At 33.9% G+C, this 27,372-nt stretch overlaps 1 protein-coding gene across 1 annotated transcript; it reads left to right on the top strand.

Moving 5' to 3' along the window:
• The first annotated feature begins 2,393 nt into the window (after window positions 1-2,393).
• On the top strand, window positions 2,394-27,372 carry LOC111060057. The gene is made up of 2 exons (XM_022347696.2): window positions 2,394-2,626; window positions 25,228-27,372. The coding sequence occupies exon 2, from the start codon at window positions 25,274-25,276 to the stop codon at window positions 26,525-26,527; it is 1,254 nt and encodes a 417-aa protein (XP_022203388.2). The 5' UTR covers window positions 2,394-2,626; window positions 25,228-25,273; the 3' UTR covers window positions 26,528-27,372.

Here is a 27,372-nt window from a genome sequence, read left to right on the forward strand (position 1 = left end):
ATTCTCATTTGCTGACGATACTGTGCTGTTGTTTGGAGAGAGCACCTGGCATAGAGTATGGAGCCGCCTCCAGAGGCATCTCCACTCTGAAGAAATGGTTAGATGTTAACTCCCTAAGCTTAAATATTAAAAAAAACAAAATATATCGCCTTTTCAAGAAATATCTCTGGACATGAAGAGACAAATTGTTCACTTAAATTGCATTTAAATTGTAATTTATTAGACGATGCTCCCTGTAGATGTCCTGAGATTGAAAGGACTAGTCAAATAAATATTTGGGTTTGATAATCGAGAGGGATTCAAGTGGAGAAGGCATATTGAATACCTATGCCATAAACTAAGGTTTGTCTCCTATAATTTTTATAAGTTGAGGTCGATACTTGATTTATCAAAGTTGAGAATGCTTTATTTTGCAATTGTACAATCTCTATTAAATTATGGCTTAGCAGTTTGGGGTGGTACTTATGACACTCTTTTGTTACCACTATTCATTATACAGAAAATGATCATAAAAACCATATTAAATAAACCCATATTGTTCCCCTCAAAAATTGCCTTCAGTGAATTGAGAGTCATGTCAATCCGTCAACTCTATGTGCTTAGCATATTTAAATATTTCAATAAACATAGAAGCTCATTTTCAAGAATCAATGTAACTCATAGAACAAGATACAATCTACATAGATATGTTACTTATGATTCGAATTTAACGGTTATTCGTAAGCAGCTGGTATACATCGCTCCAAAGATTGTAAACTGCATCCCGAACGAGCTCATCGGTGTACCTATTAAGTTTGTACCAATAAATATTAAAAACTGGATACTTCACAACTATTATTTCCATCTTAATATTTTATGAGTTCAAAATTTTTTTCAGCTTTTAAAACTATTCATTATTGTCTGGATTAATTCACAATTAATAGCATTTATTTGAAATATAATTACCATTGTTTGAATAAGAATATTCCATTTTAAGTTATTAGCTTAAGATTTAGAAACAGTTACGGTAAGTCTCTACTCCTACTGGCGAACAAGTGTTTCACTTATGCCAGTAGTTCTTCACCTCCAGCCGTATTTTACAGATAGATGATATAGATATTTAGAATAATAACTATTGTTTTTTTTTTTTTTTGATTGTCACATCTTTGTAAAGTTTTTGTGTTTTGGTGAAATAAATTGAATTGAATTTCTCTTTATGTTTAAATGTTTATATGTTGCGCATTTACAGCGAAACGCAGCAATAGATTTTCATAAAATTTGACAGGTATGCTCTTTTTTAAATTGCGCGTCGACGTATATAGAAGGTTCTTGGAAATGTTGAATTTCAAGAATAATATAAAAGGAAAAGGAGCCTCCTTCATACGCCAATATCATAGTGAGGTCCACGTTATAATGGCAGTGGATAAAGATGGAAGAATAGCGATGCCGATTCTCTGCATTGATTAATTATATTTCTACACTATCAAAAACATAATTGGCAACGTTGTGGACCTAAAAAAGGATAGTACCACCGTCTATGTCGAATGATAGATAAGGATAGCAAAACCAAAGTTGATCAAATACTGTCATTATAACGTGGACCTCACTATAGAGTAAAAATCAGACTATAGAATTATTCATCATAAATCAGCTGTCGATTGGATTATAAATTGCATGCCATGACGCATGCAATGCAATATCTCAATGTAACTTGGTAAAAAAATCAGCTGCTGTGTGGACTATTAATTACATGCCTCATTGAATGCAATTTTTATGCACTATTAAATGAACTATTGATTGCATGCAATTAATAACTAAAATAACATAGTATTGTCTCTCGACCTTTCTCTGCTTTGAACTCTGGCTGACCTGTTGCCAGGAGGCCCATGTCTTGGAGGAGATTAGCTTTTGATTTTTGCATTTTTGATACCCCAACACCAACAGCCATTAGCCGTTTTCACACCGATATCTCGCCGACACTACATACGGAGTGATCCGTGGTCTAGTGGATAGAGTGCTTGCGTAGCAGCATAGAGATCCCGGGTTCAAACCCTCTCATTAGGTACCAAAAATTTATTAACTAGATCACTCCTGTGTCATCGGATGTTCACGTTAAACTGTCGGTCCCGGCTGAAGTATGACAGTCGTAAGGCCCATTGACGGCTTAAATTATATATTCAGGCGGTGGGACCTTCCCGCAAGGTACTCCCCACCAACAAAAGCCATACGAATTCACTTTACTACATACAGACAGGATTTACTCTGATGGACAATATAAGAGGAGGCTGTGGTTTATACCTGCGCGAGGTCTACTGTTCACAGAACTACTAGTTATAGTAGAAAACATTCTATTCCGTAATTTCAAACTTTTTGCCGCTCTAGATTACTAGAGCTACCTGGTGGGTGGGGATGAAGGTAGATGTTGGAGTTGCGCGCGCAGTTTTTTAGTTGGCTTCACTTTGAAACCCTTGCCTGTTCATTCCTGCTCTGCTTTTTCGTTCAGTTTCGTGTTTCGGTATCAACAATCCACGTGTTGTGTAGGTTATTAGCGGTGTGCTGTGCAATTTATTCACGTGTGTGTGTTTCAAGGTAGCAGTCAACAATACAAACTACTTTAGCTGGATGCTAATTACGGAGTTTCAAGCAGGTAAATAATTAACAGCTTTATTATTCTCGTGCTATTTTTGTATTCAAAACAAGCATGGGTTTTGTTTCTTGTGTGAGATAATCATTGTTGAGTTGAATTATGTAGTGTATTGCATCACCCATATTGCAAATTAAACTTTGACTTTATTGTTGTATCGGGTTTATTATTGAATTGACTTTATTATTGATGGGGTTATCATGCATCCTAATATTATAATATTTAAAGCTATGTGTATCTATAACTTTAATTATATGTGCAAAAAATATGAATTTCTAGTTGCATAAAAATAAAAAATTCAACAGCGGTATACAGTAACTTTACTTGAATGATCCAAAGAGAACCGAAGAACAAAGTTGACGTAATTTTATGGTTGTTAAATTTTATTTTCAATTGTTTCATTTTTATGCAATTGATTCAAAGTGAAGAAATTGTTGAGCGAATCTTGTATTTGTCTAGACCGCTTCCAGCCCAGATAAAAAACAGTAGATTGTTCTAATTTAGGTTATATCCATATTCACATCCACATTGTTTTCACATCAGTAAGTTTATATTATTTTTATATTTCCAATTACAGTATGGAGATTTTGTACGCTTTGTAAAATATATTATTTGTGTATCGTAATTATAATCAAACGTAAGTTATGGTATAATCAAAAACAGTAGGCTACCATAAAATTATTGTTTTACATTGTGTCCGACGCACAAAAGCCGGTTAAATTTTAATCGTGGTCAATCCAACGAGAACCAATTTAGAGAAGCTGTCTTTTCAAAAACGCCTTCTCTGATTGGCTCTTTTGATTCTATTAATCTTATTTCTTTATTTATCACATTGTGTACAAATTAAAATTAATTTATCCGGCTTTTTTGCAACCGGCACTTTGGCCCGGTTGAATTTTAACCGTGATTAATTCCACAAGAACCATTCAGAGAAGTCGTATTTTCAAAAACTTCTGATTGGTTCGTGTGAAGTTAATCACGGTTAAAATTTAACCGGGTTTTGTGCAACCGGGCCAAATTGAGGGGACTGAAAAGAGTATGCTTATTACCGGTTTATAAACCGGCAATAAACTGTTTTTTAAATACCGTACTGCAGCTTGATTGGTTTTTAATTATCTTTATTGATACAATAACATAATGATATTGGTTGAATTTATCGTTAAGGTTGGATATTCATTAAATAAATATCAGCGCAGCCTATATTAATATTGTTATTATCTTATAACAACAGCTGTATCATTTTAACCATGAAGTGGTCATAGTCTAGTCTAGCCAGTCTACGCTGGCTGTGTAAATCAGAGGCCCAGGATTTGAATCCTGGTCGTCTAGGATATTTTTTCTCTGTTAATACTCCTGTTATTTAGGATGGACATTTCATCGTTGATCCCGGTTGCCTATAAATAATCTTTAGGCCTAAGTAATCTCAGAGACCCTGATATTGATCAGGTATATAATAATTGTAACCTGATTACTCTGATACCAAACCTGGAAAAGTCAGGTCATTTGGCGTTTTTTTAAAACTATTTGGAGCTTGTGTTGAGCATTTTGAGAAAACGATGTTGCCTCTATAAAATCTTAAAAGTTGAAAAATAATTCTCTCAAAAAAATTCTAATTTTTAATCTTCGATTCCATAAATTTCTGTTTTCCATTCAACATTTTGGAATTTAGAAACTCTGTTATCCACATTATGCTATGATATTAATTTGATATCTATTGTAACTTCAATTTTAATAAAAGGCCATCTGAAAAAACAAACCAATTCAATATGTTTCTGTCTTTTTAGTTGAATTTCTGTTTTAGTTGCAAAACTCTTTTCCATATTCAGCCTAATTAATTGTTTGAATATTACTTACTCTATAGACCTAAAACAAGTTGAGACTTGGACTAGATATCGGTGTGCAAAATTTTCAATATTTTTATTCAAACCCTTTTCATATAAAACGACAGGATAGGCCTATTCATATTACATTCAACAACACAGTCAATGCACTGTTGTCAATTTAAATATACTATCACAGAATAGATGTACTACAGTATAGCTAGTAATGTATACTGTGATACTATCTAGTCATATTATAGTGAGGTCCACGTTATAATGACAGTAGTTGATTAACTCTGATGTTTCTATATTTGTGTATCATTCCACAAAGCAGGTAGTAATATCCCTTTCTAGCTCGGCAACTATGCCAAATCTGTTTTTGACAATGTAGAAATATAATTAATAAAGACAGAGAATTGGCAATTCTGTTCTCCTATCTTTATTCACTGTCATTATAACGTGGACCTCACTGTAGGTGCTTGCATTAATGCACAATTTGGCAGCACGTACATTTTTTGTCAGAGTATAAATATTTTCTATATTATTATTACACTCTTATCCACCGTACTTCTCCATCCATAAATTTTATTTTTTTCCAACACACTGATCTGTTCCTATTTTTTTATTTTTTCAGAAAAAAATTAAATTATTAATTTTGTATTCTCAATTTGATTTACGTTACCACCTCATTATGTTTCCCCTTTTTAATTAAAATTCATTTTATTATTTCCCCGTTCCATTCTGCCTCTTCTTCACATAACCCATTTCAGCTCGTGAAATATTCATTGATGGTTGTTCTGTGTAGCCTATAGGTTCATTCATATTCCGTTTACTATGAGAGTTCAAAGTGCTTGTCAAAAATAATAGTAAGCCGAACAATAGCCGGCCTGTTTGACATATTGATTCTCGATGACGTCACAGCACATCCGTCTTGGGGGCACTGGTTTCTGACAATTGGAAAAGTGATAAGACTGTAGCGTGCAATCGATCTTGGCCGAAAACGATGTTTGCGTTCGGTAAACTGATACCTACTCAATGTTGACGACCTTGACATGACGTATGTCGTGACAAAATGCCCACATCCATGTGAAAATCACCGCTGAAAATATAAAATGATGATGCTTGAAAGGTTGTTAAAATAACTGTCATACGATCACATTATACATGAAAAGCATATTACGCTCCTGTGTGTAGGTTGTACACCAAACATCATATAAATACTGTATCTATAGTAAAGAAAATATAGTAGGAGCAAAAATAAAAATTGAAACAAGTTTATTCTACTCCAAAATATATGTAGAGGCTGCAGTATGAAGAGATGGTTTAAAAAGAGCCCAAAGTTATTTATTTATTTATCACATTGTGTACAATTACTTAACATGAGGAAAGGCACAACAGGTTCATGCCCAAAACTGTCCAATTTCCATTTTTTACTATACTGTCCAAATCAAAATGTTGGTTATGTCACTTTCACTTTTCAAAATACAATTACAATACTCAGATAAACGAGCAAATTTTTAATCAAATAGATACCATAGATATTAGGGGTTTTCACAATGTTGGAGTTAGCTGGCTAAGTCGAGCTATTCACTATATCCAGCTATTTGCTAAGTCTGTGTTAACTCAAAGCTATAGTGGTACGTTAGAAAAAAATTAATAGACGAGATAGCAGATAGCGCAGGTTTGAGTCCGATAACTCTAGCTATCTCTGTTAAAACGGCAGCTATATGTTTATAATCTTACTTTTGAGTTATAATAAACCGAGTCACACAAAATTATCCGCTTGGATCGCTACTGGAGTTAGATGGGATCGCTACTGGTTTTAGATGGGGCGTTCACAATCCAGAGTTATCAAATAGCACTTTAGCTGGCTAAAACAACATTGTGAAACCCCTAATATATTCCGAGCTCGGGATTTAGCTAAGTCCTAGACTTTAAACAGCTGGAGTCAGAATCAGAAAATTGGCTTTCCAAAACGGTGCGTAGTCGCAGTCATTGTCATAGTCACGTTTGAATTAAATTTCGAAAAACTAGAAAATTGAACACAAAATAAAATAAAGAGAAAATAGTGTAAAGTTTCAGCTATTTTGAATAATTTAGGAATGTCTAATTTCGTCAAGGAAAAACGTTTCCAATTATAGAAATGTAAAGATAAAAACTACGACTACTGTTATAAAAGCTGCGACTACGCCCCGTTTTGGAAAGCCAATTTTCTGACTCCAGCTGTTTAAAGTCTAGGTGCAGGTTGCACAACAGCCGGTCAAGTTTTAACCGTGATTAATTCCACGAGAACCAATCAGAGAAGCCGTATCTTCAAAAACGCATTCTCTGATTGGTTCTCGTGAAATTAATCACGGTTAAAATTTAACCGGCTGTTGTGCAACCGGGCCTAGAACTTAGCTAAATCCCGAGCACGGGAACCGGCCCCTAGAGTCTAGAATCAAAAAATCTAGAACAGTAACTTGATAAGTATTCAAAAAGTATAAATTTTGAATGAAACTAGAAATTTTTGAGCTAAAAACTTCACACTCTACAGAAAACCACATTAAATATACCATGATATATGGGAATGTTATAATGATGGGAAGAGCATAAAGCTCAAAAAGGGAGTTTCAGAAAGTAGTTACTGTGCTTTCAGGAAGCATGATACTTTCAAAAATAGTAGATACTTTCAGAAATAGTAGATACTTTTAGAAATAGTAGATACTTTCAGAAAGTATTGTTCTGTGCAGTCCATTACTTGGCATAGGTACTTGACTCCAACTTATATTATGTTGAATGTCAGTGATGTAGAGATGATTTTTGAGTCCTTCTAGTCGATAGTCGAATGTTCTTTATTGTACTGTTCTTGGTTGGAAACCAGACTACAGTAAACCGGTCAGGTATTCTGAGAATTGGACTTCGTACACCTACCTGCCAGAGGGGTGTTTGATTGTTTGTCAAACAAACTATAGATGCTATTGTAAAGATTTGGTTTATATATACACACAAAGCAACATTTTTTGCAGGACGATACCTGTGTATTGTCTGAGAACCGTATGTATAGGCTCACAGTCCATTTTTGAGAGACGGTAGTTTTGTTGGAATATGGAGTCTGACATTTTTGGGAAATATGAAGTCTCACAGTAATTTTGTTGGATTCTGTATCTTTTCAATTTATGCCATTAATTATAAATACTATTCAACGGTTTTCTGTTATCTTGATAATAATTCGATGTTTTTGGGGAATTTTAATTCAATTGTCAATGATTTTGGGAATTCGCATGTTTTTGTATACGGTATATATTCGCATGTTTTTGTAGTTGAATATTGAAATGGATGCTAAATGTAGAGAAAAATCAATCTGTGATGTAAATTCGTATTATTAACTGAAAATTCAATGAAGAACTAATAATTGAAATAAAGTTCCAAATATAATTTTGTTTACTTTTCTGGATACCTTTTTCACCTTCTCAAGGATTGAAAGTTTTCCTAGTACATGGGTAACCATAGTTGGAAAAACCCTTCAATCCTCCACCTTTTTTTCGCACAATATTTTCTTTATTTTGTTTTATTGTGATTGTTGTTGTTTGCATGTATTGTTTTTGTTAATTTGTGTAAAACTCGTATGTGGGAAATTGAAATTGAAAAATTCACATAATACAAATATTGTAATAGAAAGGTTGAAATCCGCTACAATCGTAAATGGTATTGCACATCTCAAAAATAGTTTACAACTGTTATTAAGAGTGTTTACAAGTGTTAAACTGTTTACAAGGAAACAGCGTCATTGTATTAGTTTTTGAAGCTCTTTGATGTTGAAAATAAAATTTGAAAATAGAAAAGTTGAAAAGTTTCAAAAATGTTGAAAAATAGAAAAGTTTCAAAAATGTTGAAAAATAGAAAAGAAAATAAAAGTCGAAAATAAAATTATCAGAAAGATATCCTCTTTTAGGTAGTTGAGAGTTGTGTGGTCACTCGCACCTTGCAACCCTGTTATTATTTCCCCCATTCAAAAATGATTATCTGTTGAAAATGAAATTATCTCAACGAAATCATTTTAGATCTACACCTTTTCCAATTTCATTTCATTTCATTTATTTATCGTCACATTACATCAATTTTTGAGTAACACTCATTTGACTGGTGACATGTCAATACTAGAACAAAATTATATTTAAAAGACTTAGTTCTAACTTCTTGAAAGTAAAATAAATAAATACACTCTATGATGTATCTCATCAAATTCACATGGAAATGAAAGTCACAAAAAGTTAAGTTACACTCTACAGCCCCTTTTCACAAATTAAAATTCGGCAGCAGAGTATAGGACTTTCTCTACAACTAGCATTTTTCTGGCTGTTTGTTTGAATTTGTTTATTGAGAAATTTTATTTGAGAAAGTATCAATTGTATTTGAGAATAGTCACTTGTAATTGAGAGAATGTCAGATGTAAATGAGAATAGTCTATTGTATTTGGGAAGTCATCACAAATGTAATTGAGAGTAGTGAGTTGTATTTGAGAAATCGTCAAATGTAAATGAGAAGATATCGATTGAAAATGAGAAATTTTTTCAATTGACATGTGGCTCTTCTGTAGCTTACTGTTGCCTACAGGCTTGATCTGAGCAGAAAAGGATACTCTACTACGTAAACAGTAATCCAATTACTACCATAGGCTTTGCATGAAGGCAAATTAATATTTTCAATGATGAAATTATTTCCCCTGTACTGTTTACGAATGATTAATTAGTATCATTTCCATGTATGTATTGGTAACACGACTTTTTTCTCCAAACATTTTGTGAAATATTGCACTGGATGAAGATCGAATTATCTATGTTCAAGGCGCAATTGAACTTTATCATCAATCAATTGAATTCCTTGATCAAGCAATTCTTCAATGGATTTTGCGGCACGAGAATAATTTCTTATTTAAAAACTAAACGTTTTATTGGAATATTAAATATATTATCATATTATTTTTTATGAGTACAGTTATGAAAAATATAAGTACTGGAAGCACTGGTTTTTTAAAATCATTTCCCAATTACAACTGACAACTTCTCGATTTCAAATCGTATGTTCTCAAATTGAAATGATAGTTTCTCGAATAAAATTCACTATTCTCAACTACAAGTGACGACTTCTCAAATACAATTGACTATTCTCATTTACATCTGACGTTTTCTCAAATACAAATGACTATTCTCAATTACAATAATTGATACTTTCTCAAATACAGTTGGAAAAGGTGTAGTTTATGTGCTACAGTATAAGGATACCTCCTACGGATAGTATAATGGGCCTTATATATTATATTATATACTATCTGCCTTGGACACTCCCATTCTACAACCACATATTTTTCTTCCAATTCCTAGAAATGTTGGACCTGACCATTTATAATATCCGGGCTTTCAAAAGCTATTATCTCCCGATAAGATGACAGGGCATGCCACGTTCAGAGCTCCACGAATTATGAATCTGCAACCTTCCCTGGTTTCTGTAATCTGTAATCTAAAACCTTCCCCTGTTGTTGATACAGTTTTTCTTGTCCACCAAGCTTTGGAGATTGGAGAAGCAGTTCACATTGGAAGAATATTGGAGAACTCCTCAATTTCTAAAATTTGAGTTGGCTATTATTCAGTTATTGGAAGGTGATTTGAAATTTAAAAAGTATTTTAACAACCAAATTGAACAATCTCAGGATGTTTTCTCATTGTGGGAGATTGGCAGTAGAATAGTTGACCACGTGAGTCAACAAAATTAAATTTTGTCCACACCTTTAAAGACTAACCTCTCCATACAAGACTTCTCAGTTATTTGCTGTCTGCTCGTCAGAGACGGAGAAATAGACGACGTAAATCTATTTTTATCCGTTTTACTGGCCTAGCTTCCCCTATGACCAACTATTTAGGGTAGGGATTCTAGTGCATAGTTCATAGGCCTGCCTCATTGCATCTCACTCTATATCTCTCTTTATTTCTATCTTCAGCTCTCTCTGCCAATTTAGGAAAAGGCTGTAATTCGTGGATTGTCGGTGGGTTGAATGTTGAATTGGCGCGCGAAAGTGTTTTATTGTTTTATGTTCTTGACAATCAGCAGTAATTTTATTGCCTGTCTCTTTCCGGTTGGGCCGGAAGTCACTTGAATTCCAGAGCGAGTCAGTTGACACGTGTAAAAATGGTTTGCAGCCAGCTATGAATGTGAACTGTTATTTTACACTCCTATTCATTCATTTTCATTCAGATGTGAGGAGACTGTTGTGGCGTAATCTGTAGTACTTTTACAATATTGTACCTCGTATCTAACAAGTATGTATTGGATCATCTATATAAATAAAAATTGAGCCACAAATTTTGACATTCAATAACTTTTTTATGTGTGCACCGAATTCGATGATTTGTTTTTAGTTGTGTTCGTTATGTTCAGGACCAGGTTTATGGCCTAACAAATTTATAATCCGACTTCAGGACTCTTTCCTACGGTCCTTTAAAGTTTACATGTAATCCTTATGGGAGACGATTTGTGAGCTGGCCACACACAGAAATAAAAATCAGCTGTTCATTTGCGTCATCCAACAACCGTCGATAGATCTGTTTTTCAATTTTCTTTCTACTGATTCACAAAATTTCAATTCTTGATAATTCCGCGGCACGAACGACGTCCAAACTTGGGTCGTAGAACTCGAAATGCTGTAAATTTAGAATATGCACGGGAAATCAGCAGCTAGGAGATATGCCATTCAATTTCCCAGCAAGCTGCATTCAACTATATCTAAAAATACAAACTGCTGTACAACTAAGCACATAGGAAGTCCATATTGAGATGTAAAATACTGATTGTTGGATAATTTTCATAAAAATATAGTGCATCAGATTAAGCTAAGACTAAGCACACCTGAGGAGGCGCGGCTTGGTGATACAAAGTGTTGATCTTATGGAGATTGCCTTATCACACCGTTCCACGCCATCCCCGATCAGTGTGTGTGAGTTGTTCCATTCAAACCAATAAGCAAGATGCTCCTGGATGCAGAATGCCGCATTGCGCCGCGTGTGCATCCAGCTAAAGTTTGTCGTGAGATGCATTAACTATTTGGCGGTACGAAGTTTGCCGGGCCAGCTAGTAGGAAATAGTTTTCTATCATTGTTTATTCTGAATTTATAAGACTGTTTCTTATGAACTTATGACGATACGTTTATTTGAAATCAATATTATAGATGGATCGGCAGCCCTTGATATGAGCTGCACCAATATCTCGTTACTGAGAACAGGTATTCTTACTGTATTTCGGTTTTTAAAAAGAGAGAAAAATTAATGATACAATACAGTTGGTAAAGTACTGGTGAATTCAGTTGATTTTCATAGTTGAGACAGAATGCAGACCAATTGATATATTAATAGATTAAAATGAAAAAAGTATTGTCCAATAAGAATAATTATCGTACATTATCTCTCTTCTGATCTGAATATTATCGACTTTGATACTTTACTTTGGAAATTCTCGATAAATGAATTAAGTGCATAACTCTGTCTGAGTCTAATTGATAAGGAAAAGTGATAACGCGGAAAGACAGGAAACTCATTACTTTCATTCAATGGCACTGCTGTCCTAGTGTCGAATTATTTCTAGCCAATGTTTATTTATGTCTTCTTCATGAAATTTAAATCATTTTTATGAGACGTATTTCCTGTTGAACTTGAACCTAGACTAGACTATACGAAATCACCTAATTAAGTTCGTTAAAAATAGTATGAATTCGTGGGATTAATCAGATAGGATTCTACTTTGATTAATGTACAATTAAAAATGATAATTTTTGAAAGTTTGTTTATTCTTGAGGTGGTTAAAGAACGTCAAACCAAAATTGTATTAATATAAAATTATGTGCAATTCTAGAATATAAGACAATATTTATGTTTTTGAATGGACTGTATATTATTATTTTCATAAATTTTCTATCAACTCACTTTCGTACATGTAAGTTGAGATAAGTTTCATGTCTGTAAACTACACATTTTTTTGTAACATAATTTTCGACCACTTTCCTACTATTTCAACTAGAGGCTTGAAACTTCCAGGATAGGTCAGAACCTGCTGATGACAATACATTCTTTAATTATTTTTATTGAAATTCGCAATTACTAAACTGAATTAATTGGATATGTTTATCTTTGCTACTATTGGTCACAGATTCTTCTTCTGAATAATGTTCACATAAAAATTCAAATTCAAATTTATTCATTCCTTGTACAATATTACAAAAATAATCAATATGACATGTTCAATGTATAAATACAAAAAATTAAAGTACAAGAGAATGTAAAGCTCTCAAGACATGAGTCCGTTCGTGAACTTGATTAAGAAATATTATATTAACTTTAATAGCTAGAAAGTAAAATATAACAAGAATAAAAAAAATAGAATGAAATACAGTTGAATGTAAGTATACTATTGAAATATAAGTATAACAATGTTCACAGTGAAGTTGTGCAGGATAAAAGACGTAAACAAGGATGATTATTCTCACTTGTTTGTTTGTAGAACACATGATATCATCAAAAATCCATGCTCTTGTCGAGATTCGAACAGAAGACTCCGGCATCAATTTTTAACCCTTATTCTTATACAGTAGTTGATAGGGCCTTATGTATAAAACTATGAGCTATCGCAATCCAAATTTGTATCAATAAATCACACTATCGTTGAATGAATATCAAATATATAATTGTCTTTATAAAATAACACATTATAAAATAGGATATCTTGATGCATTGATACTATGTTCTAGTAATACTGTAGCAGAGCCAACTGATACAACTTATCTTATCAAGTTAACTGAACATATCAAGTTAACTGAACTTATCAAGTCAAACTGAACATGCATTTACAAAAAATGGTCAGAATGAATTCTTTCTCCATTTCAAATGTGACGGTTTACTGACTACATTTTGTGGGATATGCTTCAATTGTAGGGAGAGGGTGAACCCTTTTTTTGCAAGAAACCTGTTTCAAGGTAAAGCACATGTTCTCTCTCTCTCTCTCCCTACCTTTCTCTCTTTACCTCTATCTCACCTGTGCTTGGTTCGGTTTAGACAGACGTCTGTCGCTTTCTTGACACGCAGATTCGCCTACACATTTTGCTATTCTTGATTGCCTTTTTCGATCAAGCAGATGTTGATTCGTTTCTTGTTCATATCAACAATATGGGATCGGATTGATATTTCGAACTTGTTTCAGCTGCTACTTCTTGACGATAATAAATTTATCTTTTGTTGTTGTTGTTGCTCTTCTTCTGCTGCTGCTGCTGCTGCTGCTGCTTCTTCTTCTTCTTTTTCTTCTTCTTCTTCTTCTTCTTCTTTTTCTTCTTCTTCTTCTTCTTCTTCTTCTTCTTCTTCTTCTTCCCACAACATCATAGAATCGATTCAAAACTTATAATTGAATTCTTTCATGCTCATTTTCGTTCATTTTTCTTTCATGAAACAACATATAGTTATAATCTGGCTAGAACCAGCACTTGGGGCCGCTATAATTTGTTTCGGCGCAAACAGCTTGTAAATCGTCCCAATACTACGTCCTCAGTGGTTGTCATTAGTTCTGAAAATTTTTTAATGTAGTTATAGGGTATAGTTTGATTTTAAACTCCATTGAAACCTGACCAATTCATCTCAAATTTCAAGCTTTTTTGAAAGATTTGAAGTGGCTTTTCGCTCAAGTTGCAAACAGCTTGTAAATCGTCCCAATACTACGTCCTCAATGGTTGTCATTATTTCTGAAAATTTTTTAATGTAGTTATACGGTATATTTTGTTTTTGAACTCCATTGAACCTGACCAATTCATCTCAAATTTCAAGCGGTTTTGAAAGATTTGAAGTGGCTTTATGCTCAAGTTGTATTATGTTGAGGTATTGAAATGAAGGTACACGACAATCACTCACGGACTTCAGTAAGTAATACACACGTATTAATTATTGTTTGTACAAATGTTTAGTGCTCTTCTAGTTTTGTTTATATTTGCCTCATCTGTCACTTCTTCTCGATAATCAACTTTCATTGATTGTCTTGTCACTTGATACGATGCAACGACCTTGGAAGTGAAAGATAGTGCTGCACTATTTTAATCACATTGTGCGACCTTGAATTGAATATCATTCTGTTTGACTAGTAATAATTGTTACCTCAGTTTATCTAGGTGAGCACGTCTTGTTTCAGATGTACTTATTTTTTGATTTCATTATTGCTCCTAAAATAAAATTATCTCACGTAAAAAATATGTTGGAAAATTAGATATAGGACTAGTATAGTAACATAGAGAAAATATAATTTTTAGATATGCATATTTAGATAAATGAATGTTTTTTAGATATACTGTTGAGAAAATTTTTATTTTATTTTTTATTTTTATTTATTTATTTGCCATATATACAAGATTTATACAATTACAAATCCACATAATAATTGGGTACATCATACAGAAATTCAGAATATACTCTATTCTAGAAATAATAAAAATAAATTAGATATAACATAACTGAAATCCCAGTTGTATTCATTTTACCGGCAGTAATTGCTAGCAGAGACATGTGTCTGATCGCTAGCAATGAGTTCAGTTCAAATCATTGAAAGATTTTTTCTTATTTTTTCTTCTTGACTGAAACACAAAAAAATAGCTTTGTTGAAAATAATTATTTGCACTATTCGCCTTTTGTAGTAACTCTTGTGTATGACCTTCAAATCAAAAGTTTAATGAGATTCCTATGATAAAAATACAAAATAAATGTTCAAACAATTGAAAAATCAGACAACCCGCCAGAAATTTTTCTGTTTTTTCAACCTAATTCTTTGGTTTATTTCGAAACGTTAATTACTGTACCATATTATTATCTACTGTATAATTTATTCTATACTGTCGGCCTATACTATACATTTCATTATAATACTGCACTAAATTTGTTTTATTTTGAAGAATTAATTATCTCATAATACTCTACTGTCCACATTCTTAATTTCTCGATTTATCTTGTGGAATTACCTAATTATCTTCACTGCATCGGTTCCCAGTTTAGTATATTGAGAATGAATTGTCTGTATGCACCTTTATAATATCATAGCATGGTAATGAATAACTTTTTAAAGTTCTAACTTTCCTGTCACCCATCTAAACACGAAGTCGAGTACTCGTGACTCAACATAACGGTTCCTCTCTGAACCATTCTCAACTTTCTCTAATAAAACATATTATTCATAAATGATCTTTTGCCAACTTTTTTACTATAAGTGAGGTCCACGCCATAAAGTCAGTACTTAACAACATTAGTGTTGTTGTCCTTGTCTGTCATTAGACAAAACAGATGGCTCTTTTCTTCTATAGCTCCACAACGAATCTAGATTGCTTTTGGACCATGTAGAAGCATAATTAATAACCAAAATATTCAATCTCAATTTTAAAAATCTGGTGTGCCGCACCCACATAACTTTCCTTGTCGTTATGAAAATTTATCACCTGACGCTAGTGTACTCGCGCATCTCAAGTCTACTATTCAAAGATATGAGACAGCTGGTGATAGGTCAATAACGCTGGAAACACACGAGGTCTGCTATTTTTTCATAGTGAATGATTTAATAACCAACAGTTTGCAATTTAATAATCACATTTTCTCGGATTTCAAGCTTATTTTCAATTCTAGGTGGAAATGTTACTGGACATTAATAACAGAGATTTTCATGTTCAATCTTTTCCACTTGAAATTTTTTGTTCAAATTGTATAATTATGAAGGCTGATAATTGAGAATCTAAAATCAAACTTTGCATAGATGGGGCAAAACTCCTGAAATTTTTACAGATATAGGACTTGTTGCAGTTGATAGAGCTTATCGATGACTATTCCAGGTATAAATTTGATCAAAATTGTTTGAGTCGTTTTCGAGAAAATCGCGAAAACCCCTGTTTTTGACAACATTTTCACCATTTTAGCCGCCATCTTGGATTGCATTTGATCGAAATTATTCGTGTCGGATCCTTATAGTGTAAGGACCTTACGTTCCAAATTTCAAGTCATTCCGTTTCAGTCATTCTGGGAAATGAGATATCGTGTACACAGACGCACATACAGTCACTCACTCTCTCTCACACACACACACACACAACACACACACACACACACACACACCACACACACACACACACACCACACACACACACACACACACACACACCACACACACACACACACACACACACACACACATACATACAGACCAATACCCAAAAACCATTTTTTCGGACTCAGGGGACCTTGAAACGTATAGAAATTTAGAAATTGGGGTACCTTAATTTTTTTCGGAAAGCAATACTTTCCTTACCTATGGTAATAGGGCAAGGAAAGTAAAAATGTATAATAATTGAATGATTGAAAAATATAGTTTCTCGAATAGAATATAATATTGATTATTGTTATCATTAATAACAAGAATGAACTAGTAATATTGTATCAGATATAAGATGTCGGTCCCGGCTGCCAAAAAAGCAGTCGTTAGGTCATGTGAGAGGCCCTGAAATTGATCAGGTGCGACCTGAAAACTCTGACACCAGACCTAAACCAGCCAGGTTACTCTATATTATATTATTATCGGATATACAGAGAATACTATCCACTATAGAAGACAGTGGTAACTCATAGAATCGACAACGTTGTTCCACTGACAATATAGCGTGGACCATGTCTATAGGAACATCAAACTGAAAACTTCAACCTCTTTTAAAAATACTGCAATTCTTAGTAAGTTTTCAACTGTTTATTTTTTAAATAAAGGAAAAATGTACTTTACAGTATTCTTCTACGTATGGTACTGTTGGCAGAGATATTATGGATAGTTTTTAATTAACGATGATTTGCTAGAAAAGTTTTTGTTCAAATTCATACCATGCAATCATAAAAAGCGTGTGATGTATACACTATTCATTACTGTATCGCTACTGTAAAGACCTGGAAATCGTTTCATGAGATCAATTCTGTATTAAACTAGTATATTCTTCCTTCTTCATGTCTTCATTCAAGTATCTCTTCTACTCTTTATCCTTTTTTGTTTCTCTTTGCTTTCTCAATTCCTCTCCATCCATCTCTCATATCTTCTTCTCCCACTTCTTCTGTTTTCTTCTTCTTTCTCCTTCTCATCCTCGTTTTTCTTGATTTCCACTCACCAACTCCTCATCGTCCCCTCCTCTTACACAAAACATTTTTATATTTTCTCCAATCTCTCCTTTATTCTCCTCCATTTTACCTACACCTTCTCATTATCTCCTAATACTCTCATACCTCAGTCTTACATTTTTTCCTCTACATCCTGCTTCCTTCTTCAACTCCTCATCCATCACCCTCTCTCCTTATCCTCTCCTTATTATTTTTTCTCCTCCCCTTCTTCTTCCTTCTCTTCTTCACTTCTTCTCCTTCTTCCTCCTCCTCTCCTTATTCTGTTATTTTTCTTCTCCTTCCTCTCCCTCCTCTAATTCCTCCTCCTCTCTGTTTCTCTTCTTCTTAGTATAAATGACAGTTGTATAGTATAAATTGGAAATGGGACAGTTTTGTGCCTTTCCTCATGTTAATTATTTGTACACAATGTGATGAATAAATAAATAAATAAATTCTTCTTCTTTTTGTCTTCAACTGTTTTTATATATTGTAGAATATAATTCGTTAGTGAATTTAAATTAGCTGTAAATAACTAATAGTGAGTAGGTTTTTGATTTTGTATTCAAATTTTTCAAATAAGCGCAGTATTTCTTGAGTTTTTAATTTATTGTGATGTATTCTGTGATTCATTTAGAGTATAAATTCAACCTTAAAAATTCAAAATATTCAAATCATTATTCCTGGACTGAAAATCAAGCGACGAAGCAGTGTGTGATTACATAACCTTAACTTTTGGACAGCATTAACATTTTATCAAAATCTTTGGAGAGAAATAGTACAGGCTCAGCCTAGTTTTTCCTCCAATGTCATAATTGTATTATGATTATAGTGTTTTATACAATAAATGAATAAAAATGAGTAAATCGCTCCTCCTCCTCCTCCACTCCTCCACCTACCACTCCTCCTCATCCTCCTCCACCACCCACTCCCGACCCCCAACTTCCGTGTCAGCTGTCTGACGTAATAGAGACGAAAATTGCACTGCTGCCGTACAATGTTGACTATTATATTTATAGTGGTTTGTGCGCATATATAGCGTGCTAAACAGCTGTTTGACTTGGTTGCTTTAGATCGAGGGAACACTCGGTACAACTTTGGGGCAGTCTTCTAGACGACTTTGCCTACTAGACTGGAAAGACTATAAACAGCTAATACTCTTTTAACATGCAACTATCATTGCCTCATAATTGCTGTAGAAGTGCAAACTATACTCCGTGCGAATTTACTTGGAGGAATTTGCGGTGCGAAAAATGGAGGGAGATCAGCCAATAGCAGTGATGGATTGAGTCATAGGTGGAAGCGCAGTTGTCAATTTGTCGAATAGAGTCAGTCGAGTCTGTGATTGCAGAGAGGAAACTTCCTAAGTTCAAAATGCGCGCTTGAATACTCACTGGAACAATATTAGAGAACGCTGGCCGGTGCACAACGGTAACATAGCCGCCGTTGTATCCCTGCCGCTGTATGCTTTCTCTGCTGCGCATGTCCATCCCAAGTCAGAAGTAATTCTGAACAGAGTATAATATACTATTTATATACTCTCGGCTGCCTGGTTCCCTAGTTGTCGTATATAGTAATAGAGAGAGGTCCGTCAAATGCAGATTTAGATCGAGATGTTAAATATAATTGACCGAGCGAAGTGAGGTCTAAGATTCAAGTCGACGGTTTGGCATTTCTCTTAATGTTTAAATGTTTATATGTTGCGCATTTACGGCGAAACGCGGTAGTAGATTTTCATGAAATCTGATAGGTATGTTCCTTTTTTAATTGCGCGTCGACTTATATACAAGGTTTTTGGAAATTTGCATTTCTAGGATAATATGAAAGGAAAAAGGAGCCTCCTTTATACGTCAATATTAGAGTGAAAATCAGACTATAGAATTATTCATCAAAAATCAGCTGTCTAGTGGACTATAATACTACCATTCCAAAAACATCGAACATCTTGAAAATTTATGTTTCCATCAACGTTAGTAGACAGTTGACTGACTATAATACTATCCGTTCAAAAACATCGAACATCTTGAAAATTGTATCTTTCCATCAACGTTGTAGACAGTTGCAGCCAGACCTGATAACAGCGCCCACACTCACATTCCGGGACGACACGTCACGGTACGATAGGACAGAAAGCTCTATATTTATTTAGGATTTTTTCTAGACATTTTAAATTGATAAATTATTTATTAATTTTTGAGAAAACATAACAACAGGTCAATGTAGCTTACTGAGCGCGAGGTCTACTGTTCACAAAACTACTAGTAGATGAAGATTTAGATACTCAGGGCCGGTTTCCGAGCTCGGGATTTAGCTAAGTTCAAGACTTTAAACAGCTGGAGTCCGCTTTCAGCAACAGCTGGAAATTGGCTTTCCAAAACGGGGCGTAGTCGCAGTTTTTGTAACAGTAGTCTCAGTTTTTATTTTCTCATTTCTATAATTATTGGAAACGTTATTCCTTGACGAAATGATGCATCATTCCTAAATAATTCAAAATAGCTGAAACTTTACATTATTTTCTCTTTATTTTTTTTCTATTCAATTTTCTAGTTTTTCGAAATTTAATTCAATATTGTGACTATGACAATGAATACGACTACCCGTTTCGGAAAGCCATTTTCTGACTAGCTGTTTATTTATTTATTTATTTATATTTATATTGCCAATTCATAAATTAATTATATTCATATATTACAAAATTTTCATAATTTGACCAATTTTAAAATATAAAAACAATAAACATAATTTCATTTTGTAAACAAAATATTATAAACTAAATAAAATAAGAATAATATATGATTTTACTCTTAAATAAATATTTTTAAAACTAGGCATCACCAGCAAAAAGAAAAAACTCTTTGCCCGCTGGTGAGAGATGCAAAATAACGAAAAAAAAATAAAACAAATAATATTTCGAAAATAATTCTAAAAATTTAGGTTTAAATTCAACCGATAATAAACAATTACAATAGAATCAGCAAAAATCAAACAAAACATTCCAAAGAGCAGAAAAAAACAGAGATCAAAAAACAAAAATGAATAACTATTTAAATGCTATGCTTGATAAGGAAAAGAAATACTCCCTCTTAATCCACTCTTTCATGGTTTTTTATTAATTTTTAAATTTAAATCAAAAGGTATTTCATTGATCAGTTTACTGCTCGTATAAATAAGCTGCCTTCTGATCAATGAAAGTTTTGTAGGATAACTTTGTATTTCTCTATTACAGCTGGTCTGAAATGATAAAGGTTCTTGTTCAGCTTTGGGAAGATACTTTTATTTTTCATTAGGTACTTTAACAGAACTTTGATATAGAGTTGTCTCACGGTAAAAACATCAAAATCTTTGAAAATTAGATTTGTTGGGTATAACCTTGGTTTGTTTAAGATGGTCTTTATTATATTTTTCTGAATGATGAAGAGATTTTCCATGTGCACATCATATGCAGCACCCCATATTACTAAACCATATTGTAAAACTGATTGAACAATGGAATGATAAACAGTTTTAAGTGATTTAAATTCAGTATTTTGTTTAATTATGGAATTTATAAGAAATATATTTTAGTTTTTTACACAGAAAAGAAATGTGAGGCTGCCATTTCAAGTTTTCATCAATTATTACTCCAAGATATTTAGTATTATTCACTTTTTCTATTTCTGGGCAGTTACATATTTGAAGATTTGAGCAAAGTGAATGCAGTCTCAGCTTGAAATGGTTTTCTGGTTTTCCTGTGAATTTGGTGAAAAAGTTATGTATTTTGTTTTATTTATATTTAAACTCATGGTGTTTTATGTCAAGCCATCTTTTTACTGTCAATAGATCACTTTCTGCATTACTAAACAAGCTCCGCCAATCAGCACTATAAAGATTATTGCTGTATCGTCGGCAAATGACACAATCCTGCCATTTTTCAATTTTAATTTCAAAAGATCATTAACATAGATGAGGAATAAACAGGGGATAAGACTGTACCCTGAGATAGGCCATAAGAATTGAGGTTTAAGGTGCTTTTCTGTGAATTTAAGTACAATATTGGGATCTATCCTGTAAATAGCTTTTGAATAAATCTAAAGTAATTCCCCTTATTCCTATTTTTTGTAATTTCTTGAAAAGGGTTTCATGTGGTATTGTATCGAAAGCTTTGATAAGTCTAAAATATTGACATGGTTTTATTTCTGTTGTTTAATTACTACTAATCTGTTTAAAGTCTAGAACTTAGCTAAATCCCGAGCTCAGAAACCGGCCCTTTATAAGTTTAAGGAACTTATCAACCAATAAAATAAATAGAAGCGGCTTACATTGTAAGTTTTTACTTGTTTCGATTTTCATTATAATCTAGAGAAGTTCTGAAACTGAGGAGAGGAGATTTGATGGTAGGTAGTAGGGGGGGGGAGGGTCCATACTGGGGGAATCATGTGGGTAAACCCTAACATAGAGAAACCATATTCGTTCATCTCGGGCCCTACAGTGAGGTCCATGTTATAATGGCAGTCGAGAAAGATAGCAGAACAACGTTGCCGATCCTATGTCTTGTCAATGCCTTCTATTCACGGTAACTGATACAGGTTTATTGATGTAATATCAACTGTTCATTCTCGTTTGAAAATAAACAATTATATTTTATTAAGCAAGAAATTATTTTTTACAATAATTCCATAATGAATTTTCATTGACCGAGCGAAGTGAGGTCTAAGATTCAAGTCGACGGTTTCGCATTTCTCTTTATTTATGTTTATATGTTTTCAAGTTTTTATTTATGTTCCGCATTTACGGCGAAACACAGCAATAGATTTTCATGAAATTTGACAGGTATGTTCCTTTTTAATTTCGCGTCGACGTTCATACAAGGTTTTTGGAAATTTTACATTTCAAGGATAATATAAAAGGAAAAGGAGCGTCCTCCATACGCCAATATTAAAGTAAAAATCAGACTATAGAATTGTTCATCATAAATCTGATGTCGAGGGGATGCAATGACGCATGCAATTCAATATCTCAATGTAACTTATTGAAAACACAGCTGTTGTGTGGACTATTAATTGCATGCAGTGAGGCATGCAATTGATAACTTGAAGTAGCATAGTATTTTCCCGACTTTTCTCTGCTTTCAACGCGGTAAGTTTTAGATGATAGCAGCATAGCTGTTTACATAAAATTATTAGCATTGTCGATACAACAACCCAAACAGCCATTAGTCGTTTATACACCGATATCTCGCCGACACGACAGGACAGGACAGAATTTACTCTGATGGACAGTATTAGAGGAGACTGTGGCTTATAACTGCGCGAGGTCTTCTGTTCAGAACTACTAGTAATTGAGATGAAGAATATTGTTTTAATCAATTATTAATTCCACATTGTTAAAAGACGATCTGGCAACAAAGCGAAGCGAGAAAGAGATAGCGCTATCCGCTTTGTTGAATGATAGACAATGATAGCAATACCATTGCTAATCAAACACTGCCATTATAACGTGGACCTCACTATAGTAAAAGTAGAGTTTCTTTTCCTGGAAACATATCCTGGAAATAGTATATTTATTTCGCACCTAGGGCCGAAAATGAGACTTTTTCATCGTAATGCTCGAAACCTGTTTTCAAGTCCGAGGCCGTAGGCCGAGGACTAGAAAAGATTGAGAGCCGGAAAAACATTTTTCGCCACACTGCACAGAAAGCAGCTGTTTTCCAGTCCCTACGTAGATCTGAAAGACCTTGTTTGCAGACGACGTCAGAAAAGGGTTTCTTTTCCGGGCTAGGCCAGAAAGTTGTCTCTTTCCAGCCGCTCATGGAAGTAGTTAATAAGTCATCCGCTAGATCGGGCGAGTGGCCACTTTCATCATCAGCTGAAGTAGCCATGATTTCAGTTCCAGTTCCGAATCAAACAAATTCGCTTCGCAACCAGTTTTATTCAATTATTTATTGTTGATTAGTGCATTCCGAATTTTCAAAAATGCTTGAAGATGACTGTGGTATTCCAAGTGAAATTTTAAAAGAATCTGAAATCCGGACTGCAAATCTTCTACCACTAAATCAAGAGATAGGTACGATAGCTTAACGAGTATTCTTTATTTTGTATTCTTTATTTATTCTGTCAGCAATACCTGTAGTGTGGCGAAAAATATCGTTCGCACCATGGGCAAAATGTTTTTCCAGCTCTCAATCTTTTCTAGTCCTCGGCCTATGGCCTCGGACTTGAAAACCGATTTCGAGCTGGAAAAATCTCATTTTCTGCTCTAGGTGCGAAATATACTATTGCTCATGGTGCGAACGCTATTTTTCGCCACACAGAAAAATAAACAATATATTATTATATATGAGAATAATTTTTTATTAAGCACTTCTGAAAGCAAAAGTGATGGTCATAGCTGTAGCAAATCTGAGGTAATCTGAATATCAGGAAATTGTCCAGGTATTTTTATTTTTTATTCTGATTTGTCTAAATAACCTAAAAGATTATGTTCAATTATGTGGGAGGTTGAGTTTATACTTTTTTATTCTTCCAAATGACAATAAGATGATATTATTATAAATGTTTCGAATAATAAACACGAATAATTAAAAGTTTTTTGATCAGCTGTTTTAGCACACTTGAAATTTAGCGACCGGAAAGAGTACTCTTTCTGGCCTTAGCCGGAAGGAAACCTGTTCTGACGTCAGACGAGAGTCGTCTGCAAACAATGTCTTTCAGATCTACTTAGGGACTGGAAAACAGCTGCTTTCTGTGCAGTGTGGCGAAAATTTGTTTTAGAGCAGATTTTTGTTGGGTGGAAATTGTTTGATTTATTATTGAATGTTGATGCAGTGAATGTAATTGTTGTTGTAATTACATGTACGGGAATTAACTTATTAACAATATTTACTAATATTGCTCCTACAAATGAGTACCTATAGTGAGGTCCACGTTTTAATGACAGTGGAGAAAGATAGGAGAACAGCGTTACCGAGTCTCTGTCTTGCCACTGCCTTCTATAGAGGGATAGCTGATACCGGTATATCTGATGTAATATTAACTGTTCATTCTTGTTGAAAATGATCAATTATATTTCATTTATAATGAAAATATATTTTTCAGTGATTAGATAATAGGCTACATTTTTATAATTGAGATGAAATATTTAATCAATTATATTTCTACATTGTTACAAAATTATCTGTCAATGTTGCGGAGCTAAAAAAGGATGGCGCTATCTGCTTTGTTGAATGATGGGCAGGGATAGCATCACCAATTTTAATCGAATGCTGCCATTATAACGTAGACTTCACTATAGTTTTCAATCCATCTTTGCAAAAATGTAAGTTATTTGATAGCAAAAAGTTTTAAATGTTTTCGAACAAATTATGATCTGTTGAATATTATTTAATGAATAGTGAGAGAAACTTTTTCCAGTTAATTCTCATGTTTAAAATCCGGATGGTTACAGATTTCTTAATACTAGTCATTCACACTTAGTCAGTGTGCAGTCATCATCCTTATTCTATAAAATGATTCAACTATACTAAAACATTGCTTTCAGAGATTACATGCAGTTGGTGATCATTGGCTCAAGTGTAAAGTCCAACATTAACGTGTCAATTGTATTGGGATTATTATCAATATTTTGTCTTTTTCGCAGGTGGTGGTTGATATATTACATTCCAGGAAAAAATCGATCATATAACATGAGTTTAAGGCCGTCACGTGATCCTGATCTTCTTGATTTAATAAGAAGTCTAAAAGAGATTCCCAGTTATTGGGATCCATTACACCAAGAATTACAGGAAGTTGAATGGAGTGATGCAATATTCAACAGCAAATACCTTCTACCTAACCGATACAAACAACGAGCATCACAAAATTGTGCCATTTCAGCTGCGAGATTCTTCCTCAATTGGTACATTGGCAGGTCAACAACTAATGAACATTTATTAAACGCATTTCTGGCATTAGCTTCGTATGCAAGATACGATGGTGTTCATGTGATAAGTGACAAGTGTTTCTCTGCAGAAGCTGCCGAAGGTAGATGCTTCACAGACTTTCCAGAAGTCACTAAACTCACAACTGTCAGTGTCAGCTATTCTACTGGAGCAAAACATATCCAGATCAAACACTCACGGCAGCGAGTGGATGCGAACACAACAAAAGACTGGTATGACAAGTTATGGAATGTTATTGATGCTGATCCTGGGCAAGATAGGCAACAGGTCGCCAAATTGAATGAGGTGCTCAATTATTTGTTCTTTGTGTCATTGAATACATTCAGGTTGTTGCAGAAACCTATAGGTAGCCTAGAAAACCATATTCCTGCATTTGTGACAGACAAGTTTGTCTATTTTTGGTCTCCAACTTCGAATCTCTTTTCTGAGCCTACCCCTCCACCCATCAGCACAGGAGAGGGGACCAATAATTATGGTTTCAATCGCAACTTCAACAACTCAATTACCTATCTGGCATGGCTTGTTGAGAGCTACATCTCCCCAAAATCCCAGCATCGGCAGCTGGTGCAAGGCATTCTGAACGCAGGTTGTCTTATGACCTTTGCTGGAACAGGAATCGGACTCATCCATTGGCTCAAGGAAGCTGCAAAAGCACATTCCATGTCCGAAGAGATACTCATTCAATATTTTGAAGTAGACATCTTTCAAACTGCAGTTGATGCCGTCAAAAAATTTCTGCAAAATGTGGACAAAAAGCAGCAGACCTGGCCATGGGCTCGCATCTTCTGTGATGGTGCCTACTACAGTCTGTCCATTCGCAAATATCCAGATTTAGCAGTTGCCCTCGCCACCTGCAAGTCCAATGCTCGCCAGACAGATCCCATGTGGAACTACGCACAATTCAAGGATGTTAAGAGAGGTATATCTTTTGAAAGGGACGTCGAGTATGGAAGATCGGTGTATAAGCTCATCTCCAAGATAAACCGCCAAAATCGATAATTGATTTTTAAATCTATCATCAATTTTCGATGTTTTGAAGAAGTGTCACCTTTGAACTGCAGTGAATTGAGGTGTTTTTTTTAAGAAGTACTAATGGTCTCATTTGAATAGGAATGCTCAATTTCTTATTGGTAGATTGTTTTTTTACAAAAAATCTTGATTTATCAGTAAAGGGATTTAAATATTTTTTTAAAGTAATTGAAAAGAAGTACAAGAAATTTGTTAGTTTCAAATCAAAGGGATTTTGAGAATGTTTCAGTTATTGAATGCTTGATTTTGGAAAAAATTGCAAAACCTGTTGAGTAAGGAGAATGATCGATCAATAATTGTGTCATGGGAGGTCATCTCTGAAGTTAATCCCCAATTAGTTTTTAAAGCATTCCTCAATTTAATGTAATGAAGAAGTGCAACCTTTGAGGTGCGGACGTGTTGTTCAAGAATATGGTCCTATTTGAAGAGTTTTGTTCGATTTTTGTTGTTAAAATGTATTCTAGAAAAAATCGTTATTTTCGCAGCAATGTGATTTTGACAATGTTTCAGTCATTTTAGGAGTTTTATTTCATTAAAAATTATGATATCTGTTCGAAAAGTTACTATTGATTATTATTATTATTATTGTTTAATTATGCTTTATATGATTTGAGAATATTTCCAAGATTGAGGTGTTTGATTTGATAAGTTGGTTATGATTTGTATGTTAGATTTTTCATCGGTAGAAGGTATTCTAATGGACATTTTTCAATTTTATATCAGAAGCTATTTCATTTTGAAAATATTGCAGTCAAATTTATAATGATCATCATTATAAGATTAAAAAATAAATGCATTATGATTTGAATTATTAT

This window comes from Nilaparvata lugens, chromosome 6 (assembly GCF_014356525.2).
Source record: "Nilaparvata lugens isolate BPH chromosome 6, ASM1435652v1, whole genome shotgun sequence".
NCBI classification, from domain to species: Eukaryota; Metazoa; Arthropoda; class Insecta; order Hemiptera; family Delphacidae; genus Nilaparvata; species Nilaparvata lugens.

Bases quoted from the DNA above. Each gene is read 5' to 3' on its own strand.
- LOC111060057 (XM_022347696.2), top strand. From the start codon at position 25,274: ATGAGTTTAAGGCCGTCACGTGATCCTGATCTTCTTGATTTAATAAGA.